Source organism: Cyanistes caeruleus, chromosome 3 (assembly GCF_971803275.1).
Source record: "Cyanistes caeruleus chromosome 3, bCyaCae1.hap1.1, whole genome shotgun sequence".
Classification (NCBI taxonomy): Eukaryota; Metazoa; Chordata; class Aves; order Passeriformes; family Paridae; genus Cyanistes; species Cyanistes caeruleus.
The window spans coordinates 59,341,364-59,362,646 of NC_141703.1; the positions used below are offsets into that span (position 1 = coordinate 59,341,364).

At 43.1% G+C, this 21,283-nt stretch overlaps 1 protein-coding gene across 4 annotated transcripts in view; it reads left to right on the plus strand.

Annotated features, from left to right (window-relative positions):
- The first annotated feature begins 2,214 nt into the window (after positions 1-2,214).
- Positions 2,215-21,283, plus strand: part of DGKH (diacylglycerol kinase eta) — a 156,134-nt gene continuing 137,065 nt past the window's right edge. For 2 of the 4 annotated variants that reach the window (XM_086881206.1, XM_086881207.1), the window contains exon 1: positions 8,457-8,854. Coding sequence is in view for 2 of the 4 variants with exons in the window: in XM_086881204.1 (XP_086737330.1) it covers positions 2,355-2,411; positions 8,669-8,854 (243 nt within the window). In the remaining 2 variants the exon portion in view is untranslated. Of the gene's footprint in view, positions 2,412-7,986; positions 8,169-8,456; positions 8,855-21,283 lie in introns of those variants that run through there. The other 2 variants (XM_086881204.1, XM_086881205.1) reach the window with 2 other exon arrangements.

Below are 21,283 nucleotides of genomic sequence, written 5' to 3' on the forward strand. Positions count from 1 at the left end.
TGCAGCAAGTGATGCCTGTCCTTATTCAACAAGACCTTGAAATACACCTCCAGTCTAAGTAGGTTGTTATAATCTTCTGGGGCCTATACTAGCTTTCCACTTATGGAAACCAAGATTTGAACTCCAGGGGATGAAATGAGGTGAACACAACTGCATATCTAATTACAGGTTTAAGATTCAGGGCAGACAAAACAGAAAATGGGGCCGGAGGCACAGTGAGAATCTGAATTTCAGGGCAAAAGGGGATGTATAGTGTGTGAACTGAAGAAGTAACTTCAAGACTCTTGGAGTTTTAAGAGACTCAATTTTTGTGGTTCAGCAAGCAAGAGAATGCGAGAGACTATATATGACATACGTTTCACGGCAGGTGACTTTTGCCACAAAGCTCCAGCATGACCAAGGCTAAAGAGGCCAGATGTCGAGAGGTATAAACAACCATCATGTGAGATCCTCCAGTGCATCATGAGGAGAGGAGCTGACTAATCTTACTCTGACACTCCTTCTTAGTGTAAAGCCCTTTATAACATTCCTCAGCAGTCTCTCATACTCAGGGAACAAAGGGAAGGAGACCAGACGTCCTTGGGCAACTGTTGCTCACCATTAGCTTTAGAAAGCTGCCTTCCAAAAACCAAAATGCTCTAAGTCATCTTGTTTTCTTCCTTTTGAGGTTACACTCTTGCCATCAAGGCAGTTCATCAACTCATGCTGATAAACTTATTACCAACAAAAATAGTTCCTTTTTCTACATCTGGAAGAAGTGCAGAAATTTCAGTTCCTCAAATGAGCTGAGCTGCTGCGGCAATTCTTTGGGCTTGGCTTACTGGCACACCATCTTAAGTTCATGGGAGTATTTTATAGCCTTAGTTAAATGAGTAGATAAGATTCATCGTTTTAGTACTCCTACATCTTTGTACAGAGATGTATTTTGTAAAAGCTAAAGCTCAGATGTCACTATGTCTTTTCTTTCTATGAAAAAGCATTAAAGCACAAAGAAAATGAAGATATATAAAAATAAAACAATTACAAATACGAATTAAGTTATTTTTTCTTGTGAAGTACAATTTCTTGTCCATGTTTGCAATTACCAAGTAGATCTGAAGATAACTTCTTGTAATCAAACATGGTAGCTGCAAATTGAAAAGGGCAGGCTGAAAGTGAAGAACATTATTTTGGATGGTGACTAGGCTTCATTTTTTTGCTCTCTCCTCCAGACCTACTTTCTCACATATCCCTCTATTTCACAACAACAGGGAGAAACAAATGAATGAAAGTGTTGAGTTCAAAGGAGATACAACATCCACTTTTAGACGTGTAATTCTATGGTTTTTGTCCAAGGGGATGCTGGTATCTAGTAAACTGAGAAAGCTAAAGTATATACACTGTGTTTTAATAAAAGGTGTAATGGAGGGCAGAGAAATCCTGCTGCTCCATAAGGTTGGCGTGGTGGCCCTGGGAATTCGAACCCCCCTGTGTCAGACATGGCCTACACATCAGTGCTGTCTGTTCCACAGTGGCTGTGCCGTGCGAGCCCTGGAAGTGGCTCCAGGGAGTTTGTCCTAACGTGCCCGTGGGACCACCCGGCAACCCTGTGGGGGAACGAGGTGCCTCTTCACGCTCAATTTAACATCCAAAGGGTGTCAAGAGCCCAGTACGGCCCTCTCGGAGCCTTCGCGGAGGAGTGGGACCAGAGGGCAGCGCCAGCGCCAGGGCCTTGACCCCGGCTCGGCTCGGGGCAGGGCGATGCGGGAGCAGCGATTCTCTCTCCGGGGCTCCCCGCAACACCTAGCCGGGCCCTTCGGGGCCGCAGACCCTGCACCGAGGCCGGCGGGGCCGACCAGGGGAGGCGGCGTGTCCCGGCGGGGCAGGCTGGAGGGGGCTTTGTCCCCTCGCCGCGGGACGCATCCCCGCCCGCCGGCCCCTCCGCGGCGCCGACAGCAGGAGCGGCCGTAAACCGGCTTACGGCCGAGGCGATTTGCCCGTGATCCGCTGGGCTTCCCGGGCGGGAGGGGGCCCGGCGTGCGGGGCGCCCGGGACAGCGCGGCGGGCGGGGGGCGGGAGGCGGCGATGATGTGAGCGGCGCGGCAGCTGCAGGCCGGCTCCCCCGGGAGCCGGGGCTGAGCCCGGTGGCCGTGGGAGGGAAAGGAGCCGGGCGGGGAGGGAGGAGGGGGCCTGGACAGAGCCGGGGGAGAAAAGGGAGGAGCGGGGCCGGGGTGGGGGGAGGACGAGCGGCGCCGGGGAAGCGCTGCCAGCCGGAGCGGCGGCGGCGGCGGCGGGAGGGAGGCGCAGCCCGGCGGACCCAGCTCCGCTGCCCGTCGGCGCTGTCCCCGCGGAGGTTGGGGACCTGCTGCGGGGTGATGGAGGAGCATGGGTACCCTTCCTATAGCGCCCGCAGCCCCGCCTGGGAGGAGCTGGTAGGTACATGCGTGCCTTGCCGTTGCACAGGCGTTCCCTACCCTTTTTCCTGCCTGTATTGTTCAGCCTGGGGGTCGGGCTATCATCCTTATCTGTGCCCTCCAGCCCCACCTTCCCTTCTTCCGACCCTGCTCCACGCCAGAGCCCGGCCGCCGGCGCTCGTCCCCTCCCCGCGGGGAGCGGGGGTGGAAGCCTTTCGCCCCCGCCGTGTCTGACCATTTGCTGACGAGCTCATCCCTCTGGGAGACGGGGAGTTCATTGCCCTTTCTGAGTTTCAGTGCCCGGGTGCAAAGCCTGGGATTAGCACCGAGAGCCTTGCCTTCAACTTTGCCGAGGGGGCTGGGTTGGATGTTGACACCCTTGAACTCCTCTTAGCCTAGCAAAAGCAACGTGTCCAAGCAGCGTTGGGAGGCAGTTTCCAGAAGGAGACACACACTTTCCCCCCCTTCTTCTGGAGCTAAGCTGGGAATTGCTCCCATCGCGGCGGCAAAGCGGGACGGGGCTGGGGGTACCCTGCTGTGACCCTGCCTTGTGGGGTGCGGGCAAAGTGCGTGTCTTTGGGCCGCTGCGGAGGGAGGGGAGTGCTCAGACTGGCCAGCGGGGAAAGCTGCGGTGAGCTGCCTTTGAGGTTTGTTTAAGCAACTCGAAGACCCTCCTTCCAACCAAAGGAAATCATGTCACCGGCATCCTCAGCAGGCGATAAAATCAGATTTCCCTTTTCAGGGCAGTCTGGTCCCGCTCCTGGGCTTTTCTCCATTGTGCAAAAACACACACACATCAGGCAGGGAGGGCTAAAAATAGGCTTTGGGTAGCTGCTTGGGAGATTTCAGGCTATCTAAGAGGTCAAGGCTAGGCTGCATCTGGCCCTGAACTTGGCGAGGAAACATGAAGCACGGACCCGTGCCACTGCCAAGCTCCCCATTAGATAGCTGTACCATGTTTTGCTAACTCGTTTTCTTGGTCCAGGTTTTACTTGTAAACCCAGTTTTAAATGGCAAACGGGGGAGACCCATTCTTTGTGTGGCTTGGTGTGCACACCCTCAGGAAAGCAGCAACTGAGCCTTGGAGATACCCACAACAAACTAAGTTCACTCCCTTCCTTGTTAGGATTTATAGACCTCACAAATATATTTTTACTATCCTAATTTTTTGTTGATACGGACATCCCCCTTCGCTGCCCTCTGCAGTCCTCAAGCGCCAAAACTGTTGCTGGAGATGCAGCTGTGATAGGGAAAACAGCTGTATGTGTGTTCCGGTAACATGGAGCTGACATTGAAAGGATCAGGCAAGGGAAACCCGAGATTTTTGCCTGGAGAGATGAAGACATCGTGGGAGGAAGGCAGCAAAGTCAATTCCTGCGAATGCGTTATCCTATTAAACAGTGACATTTAAATTGCTGCCGTCATCCAAAACTCAGCTGAAACTCGGGAGGCAGATGGATCGCAGCCCCTCTCTGCTTGGAAATGCGGCGTCCTGGCTGAAGCATCCAAGCCAGTTTCCTTCTGTGCACACGGCTTAGATAAACAAGGAGCACATCTTTTTTTTCTCCATTTCCCCCTCCCCCAGTAAGGGCCAGGATTTGGGTCATGTTTATCATTTCATTGCTGCATTTGTTAAAGAGTACATCCATGAATGCAGTTTTAAGGCTATCCACTGCACCAATTTCCTCTACAAGACTGTAATTTCAGCTGATCCACTCAATCCTTTACCTGGTAACCTGCTGGTAAAATACATGGTCTTTGTGGCAAGAGCCACATTGTTCTTTACATCTGCTCATAAGCAGGCTCTTTAATATAATGGGGGCAAAGGGAGATTTAGGTGAAGACCTGAATGATGAAACGGAAAACATAGTATACAAACCTCTCTCCCCTGCACTTAAAACACAAAACAAAGAGCAGTAAGATAGGGAAAACTTTTTTTTTTGCAGGTTTCGAATCTGTGCAAATTAATAATCTGTGCAAATTGTCAGATTATGGGGAAGTGCTCTTCCTATAGCTATTCTGAGAAACAAGGAATGGACATTAAATGCAGCCACAAGTCCTTTGCCAATCAGGGTTGGACTTGTCTGTGTACTACTTCAAATTTCTATAAAGTCCTTTCCTTAACTCACAGGACACTTTTTAGTGGAAAAGCTCTTCTTGAATCCAGTAAGTATTGTCTAAGACCCCATGATGGAGCTAAGTAAAAGTGACTCAAAATCTAAGGCTCACCCTGCATTCTTGAGAGGGAGGTTTGATGGCTTTGCAGGCAAAATGTGCATAACACATGACTTACAAAGCTCTAGACACAACTTTCATATTTTATATCAGATCTGAGTCTTGGCTTTCCTTTACTCTGGAAATGCATACATAAGTCCTAACACGTTCACAAAGCATCTGTTTAATTTATTACCTGCCCTGTGGTTTGGACCTTTTTACTCTGAAGCATACAACATAGTTTAGTAGTTTCTTTAATATTGTACCCTACAGGTTACAGGATTCCCTTAGCTAATTCCAAACCAGCCACAAGTGAGGTAGTTACTTTTTTCAGCAGTGGTTTGGATACATGTTGTTATATTTTGGCTTCCTCTTTGCTAAGTAAGGAAGTTAAGAAAGAATAGTATCACAAATTCAATCTGCAGAGGGAGTTCACAGAGGCAGATCTGAAATTAACTTGTTCAAAGTGGGGAGGCCAGTTGAAAACCATAGCTATCACTAACCACCAAAATTAGGAAACATTCAATAAAATCTTTTAAATGTGATGAATAATGCATTACTAATCTGACATGCTATTGATTCAAATTTCCTCAGAACAACTTTCTGAGACGAAGGATAGAAAAGTATTACCCTTGGGTTTATAGATATCAAAGTGACCTAGAAAAAAAGATGTAAAAATGTTACAAGTGGAATCAGTTCTAGGTCTGGAATCTAATAGTGCAGTAATCTGTATTATAATCTTCAGTGCAGCTAGAGTGGATGTGTATTTAGATTTTTTTCTACATTGCATGTACATTTTATCCTATTATTGGGACTCAATACAGTTAAATTGTTCTCACAATGTATACATGTGTATTAAATGTATACAATATCACAGTGTAAATATGTATATATTGTATATAAAGGGCAGCTCATCAGCTGATACTAATTGTGGTAGCACAAATGATGCCAGCAGAGCTGGTTTTTGTTAGTTGAGTATCTTCCTTTAAATGCCAACCTTTCTTTATGCTTTTTACTCCCTTGCTTCAGATAGGAAATTTAAGGTCATTACTAAGAAGTGCGAAACTGTTAAGTGAAAGACACAGCATGTGCAAATACTGTATGTGTTTTCCAGTGGCTGCATATAGTCCCACATTGTTCAAGAGCCCAGCTTGCAGAAGTCTAGTGGTACCACTTGTGCCGGAGTATTTGTAGCTGTGGTCACTGAGCTGAAACATGCTATCCAACATTTCTCATACTGACTCTGACATCAATCACCTGGAAGAAATCCAGGTGTGAAATGAAGGGATAGAAGCCAAGTTGCAAGTCCTTATTGAGGGGAACTTCATGGCTATCATAGACAGCTTTATCTGGGTAAAGGCTGGGACTGGACCCTGATTGTCTATTAATACCTCTGAGAAGAAGAACAAGTGGGAATAGTGATATCTTTAAAACTGTCATTGTGCCTGGGCAATGTATATGTTTGTAGAAACAACCTTCTATACTAACATGTGTGAATAACTTGTGTATTTTCGACGATGCTTAACACTTGTTTTCTCCATTTTGGAGAACTCTGTATACATTAAACAACTGCAGACTTTAGAGCCTGTAATTTCACAGAATCCACTATATACTTCACAGAAACCATGTTCTCATATTCTCACTGAACTGTTCTTGTAGGACATTTCCTATCATTTGCAGACTTAGGTTATTGCTACTAAAATCTTCACATTAAGTAACCCAAGAGAACATTCCTAGTACTTTTTGTTTTTTTCATAGCCCTCTGAAGTTTACCAAGATATGATGGAAGAGACTTGCTTGGAAGTGAAAGGCTAGTGCCTTCTTTCCTGGTAACCACACTTTTGTGTTTGGACAGTCAGGAGTGAGGAAGAGCACGCTGGGGTAGGCCAGATGAAGATGCATGGTGCCCTCTGAGGGGTGGGCTGGAGAGGTTTTCTCTGGAGTGCAGAAACTGTGCAGCAACTAGTGCTCATAGTTAAGTACTAAAAATGAACAGAAACTGAAGACCTGTATTTATTGTAACAGTAACTACTACTGTTCAGCCAGCGCTATTTAATTCAGTTGAATTAAATTTAGTCAGTCTTGCTTGTGTTCTGTTAGCACCAAGTGTTTCTCAAATCACAATTACTATTATGTGCAATAGGGTAGCATTAATTAGGAAACTATGTCTTCTTGTTCCCTTGCAGTAGTCAAGTGACATTTACCTTCCAAAGAATTAAGGAATTACAGTGAGACATGTTCTGGCATAATTTGCTATTCCCAAAATTAAGATGGGGAAGAGGAAGAAAGGAGGGTGGAAAGACACAGTGTGCATAAACATTGCTTTTAACTATCTTTCTTCCTAACTGCGCCCTAAATTAACCTACTGAGAGCAATGCATACCTGCTCAAGCTTGATCCCATGTTTTGAAAAATGGAAAACTCCCTCTCAGGTGAAGAGGAGTGAGATAAGACAAAATCAGTCCTTAGTTTCACAATAATTTTTAACTGTGGTGCTAATGATAGGATTTAGGCCATATTAATATTTTAATAAAGAATGTGGGTAACTTGATCAAAATTCCATTAAAATATAATTTAATAGATATTTTGACTTTTTAAACATTACTTTTGCTATTTTTAAAAATATAACCTCTACAATTGGTCCTATGTGGAGGTGGTTAGTAGAATTGTATTTGAAGTATGTGGTGCAGTAACACAAAAACTAAGCCACAAGAACTCCAAGGCTTCATGGAAACATTTACTTTCCCCTACACTACTAAAAATAAAAACCCCAATAAAAGAAATGGGCTGGACTATAAAAGCTCTGGACTATTTGAAATTCAGACTGTGGCCAGGTATCTGCAGTGTAGGATAGGTTGTAGAGTTGTTTGCTTTTCCTCATTAAATGCTTTGTATTTAGGTACTGTGGAATTATATGAGCACGTTAAGAGATGTCAGTTCCCTTTCTGGAAATATAAATAGAATTGTGGGAATGTAGAAGCCGCAAGTATTGATTGCTTTCTTATGTTGAATCTGGTCCACGCAGCTAGAAGTTGTGTGTTTTATTTAGTATTGCTGTGATTTAAACACTTATTTTGAACACTGACTACATACAAGCCACAATAATTTCGAAGTCCCACAATACAGAACATGTGGTGACATTTCGAGATCGTGCGAGCTGCCAGATCTGAGATGAAAAAGGAAAACTGACCCTTTCTTTTCCCAGAAGTAAGGGCTGCTCTTTCACAAATACAAAAATTGAGCAGAGTAACAAGAAAATTAAGCTGCTGGGAGAAAATCACTGGAAAGCAATAGATGTATTTACTAAAACTGTCCAAGGCTTCGGCGCTGATGGATAGTTATCACGGGGTTGGCTGGCTGTAGGAATAGCACACAGGTAAGGAGCCCATCGCACCGGACGCCGTCCGTCCAAGTCCCGAAGAGACATCCTGCGCTCCCAGGGGAGAGCGGCGCAGCCCTCGGCCGGGACGGGCAAGGGCTGTGCACGGCAGCCGCCCGGTTTCGCTCGGGTGCCGCGTCTCACCTCCCGGCCACGCCGGGACATCCGCGGGAGCCCCGGCAGGTGCGGGGCCGCGGGGCCGCGGGGCCCCCTCCCCGCTCCGCCGCCGTCGCTTGTTCCGCCGCCCGGGCCGGCCCCGGCGCTCACCTGCGGGGCGGGCCCCCTCCCGCCGGGGGCGGCCCGGCCGGCACCGCCGCCGTCGCCCCCTGCAGCCGGCGGCCGCCCCGGGCCGCTGCCCGTCGGCAGGGGCGAAGGGGGCCGGGCCCGTCCGCCCGGCTCCGCTCGCCGGCGGCTTGGCCGTGCCCCGCTCCCTAGGAACGGGCGGAGGCGGCCGGCGCGGCCCCGGCCGCTGCCCGTGGGAGGGGGCGGCGGAAGATGGCGGCCGGGCGGGCGGCCCAGCTCCGCTCCGCCAGAGCCCCGGCCGCCGCCGCCCCCGTCCCCGCCCTCCCGCACCGCCTCTTTCCCCACCCTCCCGCGCCGCCTCCTCCTCCTCCTCCTCCCCGGGGAGGGGAGCGGCAGCGGCTGCCCTGGCTGAGCCGGGCTCGTGTGCTTTCTCTCGGTAGGAGTCCGGGAAGATGGCCGGGGCCGAGTCGGGGATGAGCGGCGCCGGGATCCCGCTGCAGCCCCAGCCCCAGCCCCCGGCGGCAGCGGCGGGGCCGGCGGACGAGTCGTCGGACAGCGAAGGGGAGCACGAGGGCCCCCAGAAACTCATCCGGAAAGTGTCCACCTCGGGCCAGATCCGCAGCAAGGTAAGGGGTGCGGGATCCGGCCAGCCCCGCCGCCTTCACGGCCGGTTTCTCCATCTCCATCCCAAAGAGGGGCTCGCCCGGAGCCGGGGACGGCCGCTGCATCCCGCCCGCATCCCCGGGAGCGACGGCGGCTGCGGGGCGGGGGGGTGTGGGGGGTGAGACAGCCGTGCCTCTTCCTTCCTTTCCTCTCCCCTCCTCCCCGTCCAGCTGTTGCGTCCACATCTGCCCCCGGCTGGCAGGAAGAGCCCCCTGGGGCGGCGGGGCTCCGCTTGGCCGGAGGGGAAGCTGCCTGCCCCGGCAGCCGCCCTGCCCTGCCGGGCGTCCTGGGTGTGGGGGAAGCGGCGGGCTGCCTGCCTGCCTCCCTCCCTCCTTCCCTCCGGCACCTCTTCCTCGGCGGCGGGCACCGCTGCCGGGGGGATCCCGCCCCGCCACCCTGCGGAGCGGGTGGGCTGGCTCAGCGAGCCCTCCCTCGCTAGCCGCCAGCCACCCTCCTTAGTTCACCCCCGGTGCCGGGGCCGCTGCCGTGCGCCCCGCCAGAGCGGCAGGCACCGAGCCCGCGGCGGCACGTCGGGCTCCCCTTCGGGAGCGGGAGTGCCGCCAAGGAGGGAAAGGCGGCTTCCACTTTGAAAGGCACCTCGCGGAAAGAGAAGTAAACTTCTATGCATCCTCGCTCTTGGCACTAGATGCATAAAGCAGCTGTCAAAATTTTAGGCTAATGCAGTTTTTTTGGCTGTCTCGGGCTGACGAAGTTGTCCCAGTGGAACGAACTTTTTTTCATGGATGGTGTGTTTATTTAATTTTTTTTCCCCCTGTAAAATCAACAAGCAGGCATTTGAAAGCATAAAAATAATGAAAAAGGCTTACTTGCTGTGTAGAAGGATCCCATGACTTTCTACAAAGCGTGGTCCACAGTCCGTGATGGGGTCTGCACAAAACCCCATTGGTGAGAGCTTATTGTTGCAATGACATGAAGATCAGGGCTTTTCTGGGAAGTGTCTGTTTTGAGGGATGTAGTGACTCTATGCAGGCCGGGACTGATCACACTTAGGGTTTGATTTCTACACAATGGGTCATGTGGTGTTGTTTCCTCCACAGAGCACCCATTAAAGTTAGTAGTTTGTGAAGTCCTGTCCGGTTGTTGCTGTTCTTCCCTTGGGCTTTTGCTTCATGCACTATGTGCAAAAGGCAGCCACCTTTAAACAGAAAGCGTGGTTGTTAAACAGTAATGTTACTCCATTAAGTAAGGTGGAAAGCAGTTTTTTTCCTGAAACCTCCTGAAGGAGATATGTCATTCCTTTTTGTTGCTAAATGTTAATTTTGCATTTACAGATGTTAGGCCTGGCTGAAAGGTTACTATAGTAAATAATATACAACTGTTGCATTGTGTTGGAAACGTAGTGCAACACAAACTTTCAGCTTCAACATCCTTCTGTGTGGTAGTCTTCAGAATGTTTTAAAAGTTACAGAACATGATGTCTTCATTAGCTGTAGTGGTGTTAGGTGCATTTGAGCGTTTACTCTCATTGAGGTTGATACTTGCATAAGGAAAACATGCCTGTTATGAACTCAGGTTTGTGAGATTGAGATCCTAGCCAATTCTTGCCAACTGTTACAGATGGGTGGGATAGTCTGTATCTGAAGCCTGTGAATGAATGCTAAACTGGGATCGCCTGAATATCTAAGACAGCTCTGCAAGTCTTGCTTTTGCTTAGCTTGAGTCCCAGTTCTATTTCTGTGAATCAGATATCTATAGGAAAAGGAGAATGCTGACATAATTGGAGTTAAAATGTTGCTTTACTGGTTGCAATTTACAATATGCAACTGCAAATATAAACATCTTTCTTTCAATTTAAAGTGATATATCATTGTTAAAGATGAGACCCATGTTAAATAATTCAGTAGCACTTTATTTTATAACTCACAATGCATTATTTAAAAGTAGCTATATTTAGACAGACAACTCCCATTTAGTTTAAGGGTGTTGTATGTTTGCTGTTGTAGTAGTTGGTGATCAGTGGTTACATGAAACCACTAGAGCAAGCAACATCAGGGAGCTGCTCTTTTACCCAGCTAGTCTCTTTCATTCAAATTAGATTTGTTAAGCTTCACTTACTTGGTGGAAGTGTTTGTAAGCTAAGGTTTTAATTAAATGGATTGGGTTTGTCTTACATCTAAGAATAGACTTTTGAAAGAACCCAAAGCATGTATATTGCATTTATCATTGATGCTTGTGGGCCATTTAGGACTGTGCTATTTTTCTCCAGAGGTTGCTTATTTACTTACTTGAAGCATTTCAGTGATGTGGTATTGATTCCTTAGCTCAGAACGATACCCAAAAGTCTCTGCTGGTAATTGTTTTTATTTTACTTAAGGAAGATGTTATTTTTAGATGTTTCGGTACAGTTGATCATTTGTGAAAGCTACCATATGGTGATACTTTGCAGACAGAATCATACAGGAGTGGATTTTTTTACTGTGTGTATTACAAGATTTAGGAAATATATGTACAAGAACAAACCCCTTTCACTAGTACAAACAGAAGCCTAAAATCTTCTAACTTCTGTAGTTCTCAAAGAGTGTTTTTACTCTTGCTCTTTGCTTCCTAAATAAAAGCAATTAATTATTTAGCTAAGGGCAGGGGGTGAATAAGAGAATGAGAAGATGAAAAGCGAGAGTACTGTATTGGCAGATACAATTACACCAAAGTTTATTGCTCGTTTGTGATATGCTAATGATTGGTTCACAGTTCTATTTAGAAGACTGTTGTCCAGTTTTGCCATAGCTTACCCACACTGGATAGCAACTTCCTTGGCAAACTGTTTACTTCTTTTCAGTGGAACTAATTTTGCAGTTGGTTGCTAAGAGAAACAGATTGGTGATATGGCTGGGCATCATTGTAACTTCTGTTATGGGTGTAGTTTTAGTTTATGTATATCTATCGCTTAGATTTTTTGAATACTTTAAAGGCATATCTGTGTCAAAATGTGGCCATTGTTAATTACTCCAAACCGAAAACTTGAAGATCAACATGTGTTGCTGTCTGCCAACTCGAGGAGGAGGGAGCAAATAGTGGTGTAAAGGATGAAAGGGCTATTCTTTAGGCCCATATGTTGTTTGTCACTAGGAACTGTTTGCTAAAGCTCCATACTTGGCTGTAGAGTGACACTGTAGTAGTAGGTGCCTTTAGGGAAATCAGGAGCAAAACTGATTAGGACTTCTGTGAGATTAAAGCCAGCATCTTTAAATGTTGTCCTGGAAGCTTTTGCATTGGTGGAGTTGGTAGATGTTCCATGGAGGAAACACTAGTGAATAAATAGATGACAGGTACCCTGTGAAGTTTGAGCACTTTTGACCCAAAATCCCTAATGGAAACAACTCTTGGTTTTGTAATGTCTACTCATCTTTCCCCCTCATTTTGGGAGACCTGAATATTTAATACAGAAAATGTGTCTTAGTAAAAAAAAACATATTAAGAATATACATTTTGGTTTTATGAGAACTTTGGAAAACTGTAGTCAGACAGTTTTGAAGTAGCATATATGATGATACTGGGTTACAAACAGGGTTACATTGGAGATTGAAGTAATGGAAAGTTTTCCATGTGTGTGTTAAATTTGGCTTCTTCATTTTTAAGGATGCTGGTTAAGACAGGCAGAGTCAGTGCCTTCCTTAAACAGATGACTTCAGTTCTTGGGGCTACGGCCTGAAAACTGCCTGTCATCAGCTGGCTTCTAGTTTCTTTAAAGCTAATTGCTGCAGTGCAAACCACATTCCTTAAAAAGATGGCCTTGCTTCAATTCTTTATAGCAGGAACATGTTGAGATGGGAAGGTTCAAATTAGAGCTCACACTTTTTTCCTTTGAATTCTTCTCACCTTGAGGATCAGCACAAAATTAATAAATGAAACAATCCCTGGACACTTGGAAGTATAGCTGTCAGATGGGCACAGTTGCAGTTCCCACTCTTGTTGGAGTGCAAAAACTGGATATAAAGAGCAGCACTTTTATCACTGACCTGGCTTCCTGTTTTAATGGGTCCATGTCCAGTTAATGCAAAAGCTCTGTTGCATATGTGTTTTGCTCTCAAATCCACATTGAGTATCTGGCCTGTGTTTATTTTTGCATGAAGCAAACATTCTGGAGCAGAAAGTATAATTTAGGAAATGCAAGAAAATGTGGTGTATTGAGTAAGATAAATACACTTGTAAGGTATGTGGGACAAAGTTTTCTTCCTCTCTTTCATCCCCAGTGGTTTTCGTTAGTAATGAAATTGCTGTAACATGGGAGATGTTCAGAAGCATGACTGTGTTATAGTTAGTGGAGATAATATAGTGTTATTTAGTTAAATGGCAAGAGTTGTTGCTTGAATTTTCTCATCTGAGTGGTTGCTTGTTTTTTTTTTTTAGATCTTGAATCATTATGGAGTAATAAAAGTAAATTAATTAAATTCCCCACTGTGGTTTTATTTGCCTTAACACCAGCCATTTAGGAACTGAGCCTTCAAAAAGTTTCTAACCTTTTCCATATGGTGACATTTGACAGTGCCAAGTCCCAGCAGTCACTTCCTGTTTGTTTCTGTTATACATTTCTCTCAGTTTACCATTGCTTGTTAATTCACCTATCTCTGAGTGATACCAGTGTTAAAATGCATGAGCATCATTCTTTGCAACGTAATCTGCTTTTGCTCTTTTTAATGGTTCCCAATTTACTCAGCTAAGTAGCGGTTCATTTCTTTCTGGTTGAGGGAACATGATTTTTTTTATGCACCAGAAGTTCTCAGGAAAATGCCATGGTTGCAAAGTTTACCCCAATGGAGATCTTTGATATGTATTAGGATTGTGTGACTCTGCACAGCTTCAATATGCATTGTGATTCGTGATGAATTCTGCAACTGCAGTAATACGAATAGTGTCACCAGCGAGGAAGTGCACAGCAATCATCCTCAAGTTCTTCGCACCAGGTAGTGTTCAGAGAACAGACTGAAGGGTGCTGCAGGATATCTATTTCCAGTATTTGTATTTTCCATAATTTTCATTCTGCAATTAAATCAATGTACTGTATATCTGTCCTTAGTAAAATATCTCAGCAACTTTTTTTTTTTTTTTTCCCCACAGCTATTGTAAAATCTGGCAAATTTGTTTCTCTCACCACATCCTGGGGTCTTTAACCTATTTTTAAAATGAAATATTCATTGATGTGTATTCCTGATACATACAACACATATATGTATGCACATGGCTATTATTCTGTTCTAGAGTATGCCTGGACAAAGCAAACCAGTTTTTAGCATTAAATGATGTGCAATATTTGTTGCTTCTCATTAACTGCTGTGTGTCTACATAAACTTTCAAAATAGAGTCCATTAAAGGAAAATTTCAGGCGAAGACACAATAGTTTGGGGAAGCTAAAAATGACTGAATACACCATGTAGAGGTAAGCAGGGTTAGAATGGAAAGAGTTACACTATTTAAGGCACAGTGGTCATTACCACTCCAAATTCTGACACATGTTTGTACAAAACTGAAATGAAATCTGTGAAGGCATTTTAGTGATGCATGTATTGGCAAAGTTTAAATTGCTAGCTAAGTACAAGAAAGGAGGAGCATGTAATATTTTTCAGTAGGTATTTGCAAGCAGATCTTCAGAGAATGTTGCTTTTGAGTTTTTTTTTCTGGTGTGTTTTTTTTTTTATTTTATTTTCCTTTTTTTTTTTTTTTCCCCTTTTCTGGAATCTTTAAAGTATTAATACTATTTTGTACCATGAGATAATATGAATTACCCTTTTTTTTTCCCCCCCAGCCAGCTAGGTAAGCTGTGAAGGTGGAAAAAAGATAATCACACTTTCATCTTTAATACAAGATTTTGATTATTTTATGATTTGTTCCAAGGAGCTGGAGAATGCTTTTCTGAGAAAAAGATCAGGTGAAACACTTTGAATTTATTTTGTACTTTAAGGAAAACTTCTGTTTTTTAAGAGGCAAAAGAAGAGACTTATTCAAGAATATATGATGACTGGGAATCCCTTTCTAAGATGCCTTATCTTGTGAACTTCATGTGCAGCATCCTAGAGACACATAACAGCCATGCCAGGGCTCAAGAAACGACTATTCTATAGCTGGGTCTTTCTCCATGTAAGGCTATATAGATCATTTGCAAACATTTTGAATTGTTTCCAGCAGTTACATCAGAATGCAGGATGCAAGACTGTTGTATGACTGCTGTATGACTACTGGATGACTAGCTGGACTCACCAAATTAGTTTGGATATCTAAAGCAGAATACCTAGAATTACAGTGGTTTTGTATTTGAAGTAGTGATTAAAAGAACAGTCTGTCTGGCTATCAAAAGCCTCTTTCTGGAGGGAAGTGTTGAAATTCTCTTCTTTAGCTGAAGACAATAAAAGTCAGCTTAGACCAATGTTCTTGCTCTGGAACACTCAGAAAGGCTATATATATATATATATACTACATATATATTTTTTAAACAATGTTCCTCTCATTTTCTTTGAACTTTGACAAGACACATGCTTCTGGTAAGGGATCTATAGTTCATAAACATACATCGATTGTAGACCTCAAAATCTTAGCAAAGCAAGAAGGTAATGTGTGGATTCATTGATTCTCAGAATGTGGACCTTTGGGTATAATAGAATGCTCTGTAGTCATGCTGTTTTGGTTGTTTTCCTCTGACAGGGATAATTAAGGCATAGTTTGATGTCTTGTGAGAGTTCTTCAGTAGCTTACTTGCAAAGGAACCACAAGACCAGTATTTTGTTCTGGCTGGCCATTAAATTTTTGAGATTTTTTTATTATTATTTGTAGACTATGGGGAAATGATGTCAATACCTTCTTAAAGTTGTTGACAGCATGGCTAGTTTTGTTTGCTGTTTTTTCAGTCTGATACTTTGGTATCTGAACTTTGTCTTTATTAAGAGAGACAACTCCTTCTTTAACCTTTCTATTTGCCACCTTTTTACACTGCTGTTTTATCATTTCCCCTTTGGCTTTGAAAAAATCAGTTACATTTTCCAAAATCTTCTTTTAAAAACTTAAGAACAGGCTACTAAATATGTGCAGTAACCATAGCTGTATAATACTAAGTTCAAGCCATGACTCTCAATTTGCTAGCAATGTCCAAAAAAAAAGGGGCCTGGCTTGGGGGCATCCATAAATTTTATTTTCTATATTGTACTGAAAAGAAGCCTCATTCTTTCTTAATGTAAACATTTCATTTGCATTTATCACAGCAAACAAGCTTAATGCTGATCCAAAATAAATATTATTTCATTGATATGATAAAAATAAGACCACTACATTAGATGCTATTTAAAATGAAGAGATTTATTCTAGTACACCATTTGTGCACATACTGAAATGCTTCAGCCACCCTGTACACTTTTATGTGACTAATTACTTCTTAAAGTTAAGCTGGTGCTTAAGTGTTCATCAGATGTGGGTCATAAAAATTTTGTATATAAAGTCAGATCATAGTTGACTTAAAAAACTTTTACCATGTAGGAATTATCATGATATATTGCACAACTATGAAGAAAGAGAAAAAAAATTACTTTTCTAGCTAAGATTTTTGTTTGAATAATATCCCTGTTTAGGAATATTTTACCACTTGGATACTGAAAGCACATTAACAAAACCTGAGCTTGTACTCTTGGGACAGTTAGCATTATTGTAATGAATTCAGCAAGCTTTTACATTTGATGAGAATTTATTTGTTTATTAGATGGGCAGCATGAGATTTATGATGATTTGGACAATTCATTTCCTTGCCTTTAAGCGCTTGGGGTTTGCAAATTGTGTGAGATCGCACTACTTTATTGTCACTAAGCAACCTGAATAGGGTTTTGAAACTGAGTAGTAGCTTGTGGATGTCAAGTCTTCCTATATATTTTCTGGGTGGGAAGCAGCAGGAGCCCCTCTGTGGGCAGCCATCGGGACGATGCGTGTCCAGAGCTTGCCAGGGTCTTTCTCGATGTGCTCGCCGAGAAGAACCGGCTGTGCCCTCAGTGTCATTTTGCACTTCTGGCATAGTTCCATGCTGGGAAGATCTGCTGAGGTTTTTCATGCCTGCAGAGATTTAAGTGGTTATAAAGGACTGTCATGCTGCTCTGGTCAGTTATGTCCTGTTGTGTGGTTGCTTAAATTTAGTAACTGAGTTTGAAAGGCTTCAGTTTGACTGCTGGTAGTCCTTACTGCTGCTGTGATCCTCTGGAGTGAGAGGAAGGTCAGTGGCTTCTCTGCTTGTAAGAAGGGTGGCTCACTCTGGTTCAGCTAAGGATGTTGGAAAGGATCAGCATGGCTATCCAGCAGGCCCAGATGCCTGTCAGGCAGAGACTTCTTTCCTCCCTGTGCACACTCTCTGTTGACCGTGAGGATGGGCACATACTTCTGTGTTTGTTTTAATGCTCCCATAGAGACATCTTGCTTTGTGTTCTCTCCCTACTTTCCTGCCTGCTGCTGTCATGGTTTCTTCAGGAATTTGAACAGAGAAAGGGTGACATCCCTTTTCCTTTTAGTCTATGCCTCTGCAAGATTTCTCCCAATAATTCCCACAAAGAGAGTAACTGTGAAAGACCACAAAGTTTGTTGGGCGCGGAGTCCTGGAGAGTGTGCAGATATGAGTTTACTTCTTTTAGTAGTTTCACCCTTCACTGCCTCCTCCTTCAGTGGTACTGATCAATCCTGGGAGCAGATGGTTCACTGTGGGACTATTGACTTGAAAATTAATGCACCCTTTTTGCTGATTTTTCAGCTATTGTCATTTTTTGCTTGAAGTGTCACAGAGCTTCACATAAGTTACTCTCTAAACAAACATTGATTGGCCTCAGTCTGAGATCTGTTAAGGTGAACAAAAGAGAGCAGAAAGGGTGAAGGGGGATTTGTGAGTCAAGGATCTGAAAGAATATGGTGGTGTTCATGGTATAAACCAGTAATTTTTAATTTTTTTTTATTCTATATATTGATACATTTATAATATGTGATTTTTGCCTGGAATGAATGCAGAGGGGATTCAGATCTGTAATGGGGAGCTAGTGTGGATTATTTGGATGTGAAATGAAGAACCAATGTTTCTGATTAAATCTTTACTTTCAAGGAAGTAAAAGATATTTTCCCCATTTGCACAGCTTCTCATTACAGACAAAACTAGAAATAGCTTTCAGAACCACCTATCTAACATTAAATTTGATTTTCTTTCCCTAAGGGAAGTTGTTCAAACAAACCTTCATGTAACCTAGCGGTTTGCATTATGAGGGTTTTACAGGGGGAAACCAGAATTTAGGAAAACCTCTTCATGTAGCTTAGTTGACTGAATCTTGGATTTTTTTTTGTTGTTTTTGTTTGTTTTGGTTGTTTTTTTTTAAAAAGTTTTTTTAAAAAAAATTTGGTTATGAATGAATATTGGGCTAATAAACATGATTCTGTGGTGCTTCTGGAAACAAAGAAAGAACTTTTACCTGTACAGAGTCCACTGGACTGTTTGTAGAGAGAACATTGACCAAAATGTGCCTCAAAACTATGTGCAGGTAAGATAAAATTTATACCTGAGATGGTTTGCTGCTGAGGCTGGTGGTCTCCAACCCTCCCTGATCCACTGGCAAATAATCTTTCAGAATTTTAAAGGCATGTTGCACAAGTTAGGGTCTGTGTATGTATATCTTGTCTACTAGAAGGCAAGTTTTTCTCTTGCCCAACTTGATAATTCTATAAAAGGCATAAAGAAGTCCTTCAGGCTTCAGAGGGTTGTCAGGTTTCTATCTATGCCGCTGATGCTGCATTGCAAGGCTCTGTTCTGCTTCTTCTTCAGCATTTCAAAGGAACTCAAGATACTAGTAAGTACAGAACTTCTGACAAGCTCCTGTCAAAAGCAAGCTATTAAATGTGCTGGCAATGTCAAGCTGTATGTTTAAAGACCCATCAGTGCTTTTGTGTATTATCTCATGTTACCTGCTGTTGCCAGGTAAATGCAATTGCAGTGAATAGTTTTAAATTTTATTCTAGCTTCCTTAAGTTTTGCTTTTTTCCACAGTTGTGATTGTACGTGTGCTTCAGATGATCTTCTTGCATAGAGAACAGTATTTAGAGCCCAGTAGTTCATGCAAACCAATACTTTATTTTTTTTTTGCTTGCACTGTTTAGGGTAAAAAAAAGAATTTTTTTTCATATGGTTGCTGTGTGCACCATTGAGAGGGAGATAAAAGGAGTTAACATCATAGATTCTACTCCTTCATCAGCCAGGGATCTGCTGCCAACAGTTTTACAAAGGGCTCATATTTCAAATTGCCCTTTAAGATTTTGATAAATCTATGTCCCTGAGAGGTTGTTTCACAGTGAGGTGTTGGAAATTACAGGGAAATCTTATATTTTTCTATTTGAGTAAAAATAAATAAAAATAAGTCATAGCCAGGGCAAGAGGCATATGAGCTTCTGTTGAATTTTGTTACAGATGATTATACCTTTTCTTTGAAATATACCCCAAGTTATTTGTAGCTGATCTACAGTATAAATTACTGTGTGTAGGTGTGAGAGGTTATAGAGAGGGACTTTTTATAGAAAAAAATATTTATGAATGTGTTTATTTATGAACAGGATCATAACAGTAATCTGGCTTGGAAGACACTTTGGGAGGTCATCTGTTCCACCCCCATGCTCAGAGCTGGGACATTTTCAAGGTAACTTTTGGTTGCCCAGAGCTGGGTCTCCCTGAATGTCTTACAGTGCGATAGATTGTGGTTCCTGATTTATTACAAATTAGGTATTCTCTCTTCCTTTTACATAATTGTTGAGGATAACCTGTGTCTGCTGAGGAAGATTTGTCAGTATTTAAAGGCCTGATTAAATATCTTCAGGAGGAAAAAGAAAAACCAACCAAACCAACAAATACCTCCCTCCCCCCAAAAAATCTCACGACCAAAGCGACTTTAAGAAAAGTCTTAAAAAAGGAAAGTGCCATTCTTCTCCCCTCCCATACCTCATAACATGGCGCAGGAATATGTGGTTGCTGTCTATTTATAGATTCCCTAAGGTGCCAGTGTACACTTATTATACCTAATTAGGAGTATTCTAAAAAAAATGTTGTTTGCATTACAGATACAGCTATATGATTGCAGATCAATGGCATGGAATTATGTCACGCCTTATCAAGGTCTAAAGTCTTTCTCCTCTCTAAATTAAACCTCCCTGTCCTGATTGCTTTTTTTGAAAACTCTCCCTACTATAGCTGTGATTTATTTGCTGTGAGACCGTTTGTATGCTGATTTAGTTAATATTTGAAAGCTAGATTTTGAAGAGGGACTCAGGGCTCCAGGAAGCTGGGATGTGCTATATAAGGAAATTGCAGGAATTTAAGTAATTGCCCCCTTTTATTTTTTTAATTTTATTTTTAATTTTGTTTATTTGTTTGTTTCTGGTGTCATTCTGTATCACATTTGATGACCTAGGATTTGGCAAAGCTGCAGTTCATCAAGATGCAGATGAGGGTGCCTGGATAGTACTAAACCATTTTCACCGTTCTTCCAACATTGCTGGTTTTGGCCATGGAGGTGGATATTCACCTCTTGGAGGTGGTGACAGATGACTCAGAAGTCATGAGTGTGGTACAGAAAAAGACCCAAATAAATACACCAACAAAATGCGTGGCATTGGGACTTGATAAAATGTGGACTTCATGACTTCTTTGCCATTCATTTTCTGGTTATACTTTTAATGCTTTCCCTCTGGTAAGTTGTTTATCATGGAAATGATTATCAAGCTTTTCAAGCTGTGCAGTTTAGTTGATAGACTGTGTCTTTTGTTTGAACCCAGGCTTCATCTTTAATTTTATTTGACCTTTGACCACATAAGCTTTGTCAGTTGTTGCTAACACCACTCGTTGGTTTTACCACAGCATATGATGATGGAGAAATAGTGATTCCAGCTCTTCTCCCCAGGGAGTTAAGCAATACTATACCTCTGATTCTTGGCATGTGCAGAATTTTGTCATGTATAGAGAAGCACTTCTGTGTTTTTCTTCCATTGGAGAGATATGTAGTGTATTTTAAACAAAAAGAAATTTATAGTAAGCTATATGAGAAAAAAATGCAGTATCCAAAGAAAAAAAAAGAGGTAGTTGGTAGCACTGAATTTTGCATGAAAAATTTGATCAATGATATGGGCTTAAGAATATATGCAATGTTGTATTAGAAACACATCTAAAAGAACTTTTGTTCTTTAGGTAGTACACAATGTATAAAATTATTATTCATCTTGATAGTTACAAATAAGGAAAAATGTTCTGACACATAAGGTTTAATGGTGGCTTTTGTTTTAATTGCTAAATTGACTTATTCTTAGATGGAAATGTTGACAATCACTAGCAGTATCTTATAATAGACATAGTTTTTCTGTTCTTTAGAGACTCCTAAATTTCACTGAATCAG